Below are 10,376 nucleotides of genomic sequence, written 5' to 3' on the forward strand. Positions count from 1 at the left end.
GCTGATCTTTCTTATTGGATATCCCTCTTCTTGTTTTTTACTGTAGTCGAAAAGAAAAGAAGGGGGTCCAAATAAGGGTTCTTTGAGCGAAGCAATTTCCCTATAACTTGCAAATAGCCCTTTGAGCGAAGCAATTTCATCAACTGTCATTGTTGATGAGTGTTGCCTTCCCAAAACAAAAAGGAAATTCTGAGGGAAAAGCCATTGCTTGCTGTGACCCTGTAGCCTGTAGGATTATGGGGAAACTTTTTACTGAATTTTCCTGAGATTTTTATGAATTTGACTTTGACTTATTCGCAGTTGTCTCTAGTGTATTTAGAGTGGCCAGTTTTCCGCACATACGGATGCAGGGCCTACACTTGCTTCAAGAGAGAAATAGTTTGAGTGTTATACTACTAATATAAATTTTAAAAGAAACATCTTTCATTCAGATCGTCTACTAGACCCTTATCTGTTGTGTTCGAAAGGATGCAATCGTACATTGCTTCGTATCGGCCTACAGCACCGTACACTTACTGCAAATATGTGAAATAGACAGTTAAGGAACTGCTGACATGAAGACAGAAGCTGATCATTTTACCTTGGAGATGGTTTTGATGCAAACCAAAATTTGTTAGGAGTATGGTCAACTTTAATCGTGGCCATAATGCTGTTACCTGCGGCTAGCGCTGACCAACATGACATTCGTCACTTTACCAAGTATTCAATAATAAGCAATAAACCTTATGTTGTAATACGATTTTCATTCTTCTACTGTAGCTCCTAACTTGATTGCCGTAACAAAGCCCTAGATGTCGAAAACTATTACTTGTGGTTGAAGTGTACCTAAGAAAGGTGACATTTATTTTTCCAATGGAAAGAAAATTTAGAGAAGCTCGTTTGTTGGTAGTAGGCATCCGTCTTCCTGTATACTAAGAAGTTCACCCTCGCTTTTTTTTTTTTTTTTTTTTTTACGATCCGCTTGTTTGTTAATGGATTGATTTTTGCTCATTTGTTAATTTTCTCTGTCGCTTTCTTCTTACCTCCATGTTTCTCAGTATTGATTTTGACGACCTCTATTTCTTGCTCGTCCCCGGCCATTTTGGCTTACTCAGTTCAGTTGCCACCTCTAGTAACTTTCTAAAACTCACTGCTACACTTCTACATCTCACATGCTTCTTGTCATCTTCTATCCTTATAACCAAAGACAGAACATTAACCCTTGAATAATGACAAGCAATGACCAGCAGTGGTGTCCGTTCAATAGGTCTTATTGCGGATCACTGTCTTCTCTCCACAGCTAGATCAGTATGGCACCTCATACCGTCGGTAGTACGGCAGTTACTCATGCCTTAGATTGCGGTAGGATGCAGAGGACTCCTGAAAATCACAAACACAAGCACGAGGCAGTATTTAGCAGGGTGTAGGATCCCCTTGGTGGATAAAGTTATTTGATACATGATATGAGATGCTGGCAAAAGACGAGGAGGGATTCTGAAACCTTCGAGGAAGTTAAGAATTTTAACAATCGAAAGGCTGTATAAGGCTCGAGATTTCGTTAATGCGGATCCATGAAGGATGATCATAAGAAAGATACATTGTAGGATCTTTTCCTACTTCTTCGAGAACCAGAACAGATGGAGCTTTACCGTCTATGATCACTCCCCCAGTAGAAAACTCTGGGATAGCACGCCAAGCTTTCCCCTACGATAGATCACGGTGGCATTTGAGCTTACGGCTAGGCCTTTAGAAATATAGATTTTAACCTGAGTCGCAACGGGAATGTGACTGATGCTTGCGATAAATAACATTCATTACCACGGTCTAGTGTCTTTTGAACGACCTAGAATTTCCTTTTTCGTGTTGATGAGGAAAATTTCTAATCTGTAAAAAGATGACGGATAAATCGATAAACTGATTAGATGACAGAAGCATAAATAAAAGAAATGTTGGTGAAACCGTGAAAGCAACATGTTGCAGTGAAAATCTTCAGAAAATATGGAGGAGAGACAGGAGAGTGCACCTCAGACAAGTAGAGAAACTGTTTTGAGGAAACGATCAGGAAAGTACGTGGAAGTCTGGTGACACAAACCTTCTGCATGTTTATAACTTGCAAATAGCCCTTTTTCTTATTTTTACCCAAAAACGAAGAGGATCACATTCTTACACCCACTCTCTATGACACAGATGGATCCAGAAAAACTTAAGAAGATGCAGAGTGCTGTGAGAACAGGAGGTCGTGGAACAGCTCGCAGGTGATCCATGCTTTCTGCACTGCTAATGAACGACTTGATACGATGTTATGCTTAATGATTGCCATGCTCTTCTCAGATGTTTGGTACAACTCTGTTTTTCTGACAGTAAGAACTGTATCCACCTGGCTTAAGGGTTGAACCAAAAGTCGTTCAAGTTAAAAAGAAGATCAAGTGTTTCCAACACCCAGGCTTGCATCTGCCTAATCTCCCGCTTAACCGTCATTCTGTCCCCAAAACAGAAGAACTTGCCGTTTGACTTTGTTTTGCTGTCCACGCTTAATTTAAATACCTGACCATAATCTTCAATGCTGTGAACCGTAATGGTCAAGGATGTATTAGCTTTCCAGGTTGCATGATCATACATGATAGAGTGGATTAGTAGGGGATATTCTATCTTAATGGCCCCGTGTGACGATGGAGGGCTTATTGGTCCAGCAAAAGTTGGCTGAATACCAACCTGCGCTGATGATGATCAGTATTTCTTAAATCCGGAATTTCTTAGACGCATACTCGCATACGAAGTACGAACTCTCTCCAACACATACACGAGCACCTTTCTCTGATATCATGGATGGTGTCTAACAACAGAAAAAAGGCAGTCCACAAGGGAGGTCAAATTGACGAGAAAAGGTTGCAGGGCATCCACAAAAAGAATTCGGCAGCTTTAGTTGCAGGTGCTAATGAAGCAAAGATCTACATTGGTGAAACTATCCTACATATAGTGAACGCTACAGGTGCCTCTTTCTCTGTCTCTCTCTCTCTCTATCTCTCTCTCACATATCGTCTGATTGTGCAGTAAAACATTCTCAATCTGCCAACTATCACGTGGTCACCGGCAGCACCCATGCAGAAAGTATTATCTCCTGCCAATTTGTTTAGGCGCATCAGCCATTCACATTTGATTGCTTTAGCTCAGTAAGGTCATTTATGCTTACGTGTTTGTTACATTTTCTGATTCACAGCAATGGCGGTTAATTGTCCGCAACCGATTGCAGACAAGCAAGGTAAAAAAAAAAAAGGCTGTCAAATGGTGTAAATATGTTGCTGAGCAGCATGGATAACCTTTCTGACTTGCAGGTGGCCGAGCACCAGCTCGAAGCACCTGCGCGCAGGCGTCAACATTACACTGCTACCGCAAAACTTGATGCAATTTCGAGGCAGGTTTTGAAGAAACAAATTCTGATGTATGTCTTTCACAGTGCCAAATGTGTACAGCAATTTTGCCAAATTCTAGTCAGGTTACAGCGAAAAAATCAGCTTCCATGAGTTTTTCAAGTCCTAATTAGAGTTAGAATGATACAAACATGTCTAGTTGCAGCACTGTACAGTGCGTATACATTTCTCTCGTTGTGTACTTGTGGTATTTGCTCGTTCTATTACACAGCTCTATGCGGTGCCAACCGAACTCATCTGTATCTTCAAGCGTCCATTTATACGAGTAATTTGATTTTCACTTAAATTTAGGGGTGAAGTCAGGAATTTTTTATTAAAGGAGCCGAACTATATTTTTAAAATTTTAATAGGAGTCAAACTGAAATTTTTCAAAATTTTTACATTGGCTAAGTTAAAATTTTAAAAAAAAATTAATTTTTGACATTTTGAGGGAGCCCAAGGCCCCTGCCGGTTCCCCTTGGCTCTCTGCTCTGCTAAGAAATAGCTGGTGTGAATAGTGCTTTGGTTGCCGTTGTTACAATTCCTGCAATTGTTTTACATTATCAAACGCCTCGCCGTACTATTTTCAAGTTAAAAGTTGCTTCGGCAGATGAGGATTTGAATGAAGCGACTCAAGAAGAGTTTTCAGGACGCTGTTGCAGAGGCATTTGGAGCATGAAGAGGTAGTAAAAAATTTTGCGCCTTTCGCATGGAGCAAAACCATAACAACGAAGGGTGGTAAAAGCACATATTGGCCTGAATCGACCTCTTCCAGTGGATTCGGAGGCAAACCAATTCGATTTTGTTGCTGATTCAAGAGTGCCACGCCTACGTTTTTAATTATTTTTAACATCTGAAATATTTTTCTTACTGTTAAGTGTTAACTATCGTTTAAATATTTTCATTTATTTTTTTCAAAATGATCGCTTTATTGTTTTTTACAACTATCAATTGATTCAGCTGAACCGACAAATTGGCTGATTCATGGAATTAGCAGCTCACTGATTCAGCTCCTAAATCGATTCAAGCAACACTACTTGTATCAATTTAGGCATCAAATTCTTGTGTATAATGCTTATTCCAACTGATGTCATATTTTATAGGGTCAACAGTTTCAATCACTTTATTGTTTCATAAATTACAAGTTTTAGAAGGTGAAAATTCAATAGCCCAAAGTTCATGATCACCGATGCAAAATTATTATTTTCGGTTCAATTTTGGCAGTAAAAACGCAAATTACTGCTTTTCAAGATAACCAACAGCACAGTTTTCGTTTTCTGAAGGTTTACAGTAAAATTTAAATCACAAATTTGTAAACCGGTCGCTGCCCCAAACATTTGTTTGTCTTGGCAAAATCATGATACCTTTCGTTGTGAAAAAAAATGTCACAAAGTCCTACTTATCGAAGAAAAATAAAATTCTGAACAAGGAAATCTCTGCGTAGTAACATAAAAAATATTTTAGAGTACAGGATAGTCAAAGACCAGTATCTCCATCAATAAAAGAAAAGTAATGGCATTTTATCTGATCGGGCAAGAAAAGGAACTCCCATTTGGTTTTGATCAAGTGATCACCCTCACAATATTCTGATCTGGCGATTCGGTTAGCCCCAGTGAGTGGGCACTAGGATCTCTGGATTCCAAGCTGGCCATAATTACAAAACCTGAGTTCGGAAATGTAACTCTCAAAAGAATATGAAAGAATAGATCGTCTATGAGGACATCACAGAAAAGTTACGTATTACAGATAAAACCGAACCACAACCACTACTGCCATGTACAATACCTGGAGCCTTCTGATGAGTTACCGAACTTCTCAAGTGAAGAATCAAACATCAACAACCCAGTGGGATTCCATGGACTCGACGAACACCCAATCCAACATGTTGATCTCATGGAACCAATTACTGGGACACCCCATGAGTGAATTCACTGCCGGCTCATTACCGCAAGTATAAAAGTGCTTCTCATTGTCTACATATTTGAATTCAATTTGTGTCTCACACAGACAAGATCATCCAACTTGTTGCCATCCATCTTATAGAGTGAGACACCCTCCATTTGAATATAGTGTTCTTGTGCTTCTTTTCTAAGTCTTTCAAATGGCATTACTTCCCATTTCATGTAATTTGAAGTCTTTCGGGTCTCAGACATGTCAGCTGATCTAGAAATCTTGCTAACACCAGCACTTGCAGTGCCCCAAACTTTACAGCTTCCAAACTGGCCTAACCCTTCTGAAGTGGTGCCACTTTTCTTTAAATACAGTGCTGCAGCATGAGCAGCTTTTATCACGTCTCTGCCAGGCACATCTGTCCACTCTTGTTTTCGGCCTGCCCTCATAGGTGAATGGATTCTAATAACCTGTTTATTCAAGGAATAGATTAAGGGTTAAACACACACAGATATATATATATATATATCTATATATATATATATATAGCCTGCACGCATGCATGCGTGCTCGCGCGCGCGAGAGAGAGAGAGAGAGAGACATACACCAAGGCACTCCAGAAGCTGATAATAAGCCCTTCCTTGTAATGGGTTGTGCCCCTGTCTTGGAGTTGAAAAGTAACGCGTCCTGCAGAGAACACAGGCATGTGTAGACATTTACAAAGACGACAGGGTTTATGAGTGCATATAAGGTCACTACGCTCACCACTCTGTATAGCCAGGATCAACTGTGAAGCCATAGATGTCAACAATATCGCACATTGAAAGTGCTAGCTCTATTGATTTCATTCCTGTTCCTTTAGCACCTTTTCTCAAAACAATGCCTTGGAAAAGGTAAACGGGGTTTGGCAGTGTCTGCATGCACAAAAAAATTACACTGAAGAATAGGTCAAACAAATCTATCAATGGGGAACCACCCCCCCCCCCCCAACTGTCCAGTCTCCTCATTAAGGTAAATTTTATTGGTATACATGCAACATATGAATTTTCACAAGGTAAATGCTAGTAACTGCCAGACATGACGTAGGATATTGCCAATATAGTACCGGAAGTAGCCAATAAGTGGTTTTTTTTTTTTATTCAAGAATTATGTACCTTTATCATTGTGTTGAAGTCCCTGTGCGTCAAACTTTTGATTATTAGCACCTCATCAGCTACAAAATCAAATATTAGGCACATAAGTCCAATCTGAACCAAGAAAATAGATATTATCACCTAAGTGCATGAGCATGATCCTTCTGGAGTGGAACCTGATCCATAAGCTATAGAAAAAAACGTTCAGAAGAATATTGAGCTCACCTGATCCATTGACAACAGCAATCATGTTGCGGGCAACACCCCTTGCGACTAGACGGAAGTCCCTTTTCAAGCCAACATACTTCGCATATTTCTAGAGCATGCAAAAGAAGCATAATCAAATACAGTATGCTAATAACTGCAAAGATGCAAAGACTGGGACTCAGCTGTCAAGTAGACCAGGAAAACTGCTTTATAGTCTTGGTCTCAATGTGATTGTGGAGAATAGCAAGCTGTGCCCCATTTATAGGCATGAATCTCCTAAGAAGATTCAACCTTGATGGGAGAAACAAATGGAAGACAAGTGCAGTTCTTGAAACAAATATAAGTAATTAGCAACATAAAAAGAGGATCCTGACTAAAAAAAGGAAAACTTTTAATACCAAAAATTATGCTGGTAGTCAAGCACATAACTTGGTGATTAGATTTTACTAAACCCAAAAGCAGAAGCTGAGTTTTAAATGTAAGCTTCATAAAAAACCTAAACTTCAATGCATCAGTCATCCCTTTCTTTTTCTTCTGTTAGAATTCCAGATGCCCTTTCTTACCCACATTGGCAATACAAGGATACTTCTTACAACTTCTGAAGCATCTGATGATCATTAACCCCATGTGAGTAAGCAAATGGGTAGACCAATTACTTGCTAGAGGGGTTGTGCAACCAAGTTTTGAGGAAGAACCACTTTTTTGGTCCAATGTGTTTTATGGGCCACAACATAGCCTTTGTTAATATCTTGTTTATTTGCTACGAAGAAATCCACAGAGAAGAATTAGGTGTAGTACTCTAATTTTCCATCCTGAACATAGTTTAAGAATCAAATCAAATAAGATTTTGCATCACTGTAGTATATCATATTTATCTAAATATATAGGATAACACATTAATAACAAATAGCTCTCCTATAACACATCGAATTAACAATTGTTTTCTGTTTTCTTTTTGAAGTTCTCAGCAAAACTTAAGGCTCACCTAGGTGGTCAGGGAGGTGCACACCTTAGAAACTAACCATGATTTTGGAGTTTGGACCACATTAAAGAACTAAACATCAAATGCAGATTCCAAAAAATAATAGTTGAGCAATAGAAATCACTTCCCAGCCCAATGAATACACACTAAACCAGCATTTCCATATATTATATTAGATAAATATTACCTAGCAGACCTCCCAAAGGAAAAAAAAGATCGAGTATACACCTCATTGACCGGTGCTTCATTATCTCTAATAACAGCATCATGAGCATCAATCTCCTGTCCAAACTCTGTCTTTAGAAGGTCTCCTGAGTTCCCGACAACTGCACAGGTCCTAAATTGACGGGGAAAGAAAGGTGGTTTGGACGGCAGGACTAATTCAAGGTGCTCCTCACAAAGTGTGCGGTTGTAACATTTGTCAGCCCCTCTTCAATCAACAAAAACAAACTATCAATGCCACATTATCCATGAACTTGAAAAAATTATGCTAGAATGCAAGGAAAACCAGGTAAAAATTGTTTAGCAGCATACAATTGTGCAATCCTTTTTGCTGCATACTCTAGCCAACCATCAGGACGAGCATCTAGATATTCCCTTGTTAAGATTGTAGTCATGTTTCGATACTGCAATTATTGAATATTAGAACACAGAACCCCAAGAGAAAAAATAAATCAAGCATCCAGTAAAATGCTATTACCTGTTCCCATAGAAGAATAGCCTCACAAATATCATATTCATAATCAAGGGCTTCATACTTGTTAAATTGCTTATTGTACTGAAAAACGGAGAATATGAAAAGTTAAATCAGGAACTGGTATAAGCACCATTGGATCAGTTCCCATGGGGATCCGATCCAATTCTATTCCTGTTGCCTAACAGGAACATTCAACTAATATGCAAAAAGGAGCCACAGATAGCTTAAGAGATTACCCAGGTACTGTTTGTGCCTTCAGGAAATTTAAGGATGAGTTTGCAGTGATCAACAATCTCTGCCGTAAGACCTAAGCCTTTGTTTGCCTAGAAGATACCTAATAGTTAGAAGATGGCCTTCCATACAGAATTAGAAGTTCCATACATATGAAAAACTTAGAATGAACAATCTAGCTGTACAACATCGTTGCTGTAGTGTTTCTTTCTTTTTTTTCCAGGAGAGAAGCAACTAAAGCCAATTGAATTAAGCAGAAAATTTGATTTCATTGTCCTTGAGTGAATTCTTCTACAACTGTGACCAACAAAAATTGATAAATACAATTCAGTCTAGGAGTCTATGCAGTGATAGTATATATGCTTTCTAGTTTCTTCCAAATGAACTAGCCCCAAGGTAATAAAGGACCTAAAAGAATGTTGCACAGGGAGTTCAGGCATCGGCAGCTCCCCTTTTAGACGTAGATATCTCAAAATCTCTAACCAGATACAACGGTGAGGCCAAATCCCTGCACGAAGTTCCCAATGTCCCACCAATATATGCCACTTGAAATCATTGTTACCGCAACACAACGAAAATTCTTAGCTAACTGCCAACTCCACTAACGACCACTTGCATTGAAAGAGCTTCAAAATCGGTATTATAATTCATAGTGATGTAGATCAACTGAACTAAAAAGTGCATGCATGTAGATCAAACATATACTCAAATTTCAGCTCCGGGAATCGCTAGAAACTATGCATTACTGGATTGAACGCTGCCCAGAAGAACGCGCAGTAGAATCAGATGCATATTTGCGCATCCTATTGGCCGTTATTATCAAACAATTCCAATAGACAATATAGCTACTCAAATTACTAGGAACAAAAAAGATCCAGTAAATAAAAAAGGTCTAAGTATTATTCTTGAGGTGAAACCTATAGAGGCCTTAAACTAAAACTCTGATATAGACAACCCGTTTTTGAAGATCCAAAAAACGCAAAAAGATGGCATTAAAGCAGGCACGCGTCTAAGCGCCAAGACAGGGACCATATAGAAAGATGTAAAAATTTCTAGGTCAAATCAACAAGACAAAGGAAAAAGAAATGGGCGTGGATCTATCGAGTGAACTGAAACACTGACCACACATTGCTGCAGTTGGCTTTGTAATTGATACAGCCTCAGAATGCTCTTGTCCCTCAGCTCGTTTCTCCTCGATCCTACAGGGGTAGCCAGGAAACAGGATCAGAAAGAGGGGTATCGCGCAGAAAGAAATGAAGATAGATAGAAGGGAAAAGGTGGGGGGAAGGAATCAGCTTACTGGTGAGTGAAAATTGAATGGCGAAGACCAAAAGGGCGAAAGAGAAAACGATGAAGAGAAGGGTGATGGTGGCGGGCCGTCGGTGGGGGGCTTCATGGTGGTCGTAGAATCCTTTCTTCCGAGAGAGGGTGCAGGCAGAAGCCGATTCGTCCGATCGATTAACTTCGAGCTGATGATGCGTGTCGGTCGACCGAGTTCGCGCGGGGAGACTGACACCGATTGCTGCTGAATGGGAAATAAAACGGGTCAGGTTGGGGTGGCCATGTTCGGATCAGCCCACCCGATTTCAAGCATATATACTTATTTGTTGGCAGTGCACTACCGACGATGATGAAGAAGAGAAGGACATTCTTCTCAGGCAGGAGCAGGACTTGTGAATTCCCAACACTGAGCCTGCAAATTAATGGATGCAAATGTGCCGATCGAATCTGGTCTCGGGTGCTCTTTATTTTTCTACTGCATCACCATCCCTTTCCGTTTCGACCATTTCGCTGTCCGAGCAGTTGAAGTCCTGCTACCTGACACAAGAGAGAAGCGAACCAACACAAAG

The 10,376-nt window shown here is 39.8% G+C and overlaps 1 protein-coding gene across 2 annotated transcripts; it reads right to left on the bottom strand.

The window, feature by feature from the left end:
* Positions 1–4,827: 4,827 nt before the first annotated feature.
* LOC116246377 (sialyltransferase-like protein 1) lies at positions 4,828–10,376 on the bottom strand. Of its 2 annotated transcripts, none has more exons than XM_050075667.1 (12): positions 10,127–10,376; positions 9,827–10,048; positions 9,649–9,725; positions 8,532–8,618; positions 8,299–8,376; positions 8,133–8,224; positions 7,827–8,028; positions 6,635–6,725; positions 6,431–6,489; positions 6,042–6,190; positions 5,882–5,963; positions 4,828–5,746 (listed from the first exon to the last, which is right to left on the bottom strand). In XM_050075667.1, exons 1-12 carry the CDS (start codon positions 10,173–10,175, stop codon positions 5,360–5,362), a joined length of 1,575 nt encoding a protein of 524 aa, XP_049931624.1. In that variant the 5' UTR covers positions 10,176–10,376; the 3' UTR covers positions 4,828–5,359. The 2 variants fall into 2 exon arrangements, with proteins under 2 accessions (XP_049931624.1, XP_031474095.1); XM_031618235.2 differs by having other exon boundaries at positions 9,827–10,051.

Source organism: Nymphaea colorata, chromosome 1, assembly GCF_008831285.2.
Source record: "Nymphaea colorata isolate Beijing-Zhang1983 chromosome 1, ASM883128v2, whole genome shotgun sequence".
Taxonomy (NCBI): Eukaryota; Viridiplantae; Streptophyta; class Magnoliopsida; order Nymphaeales; family Nymphaeaceae; genus Nymphaea; species Nymphaea colorata.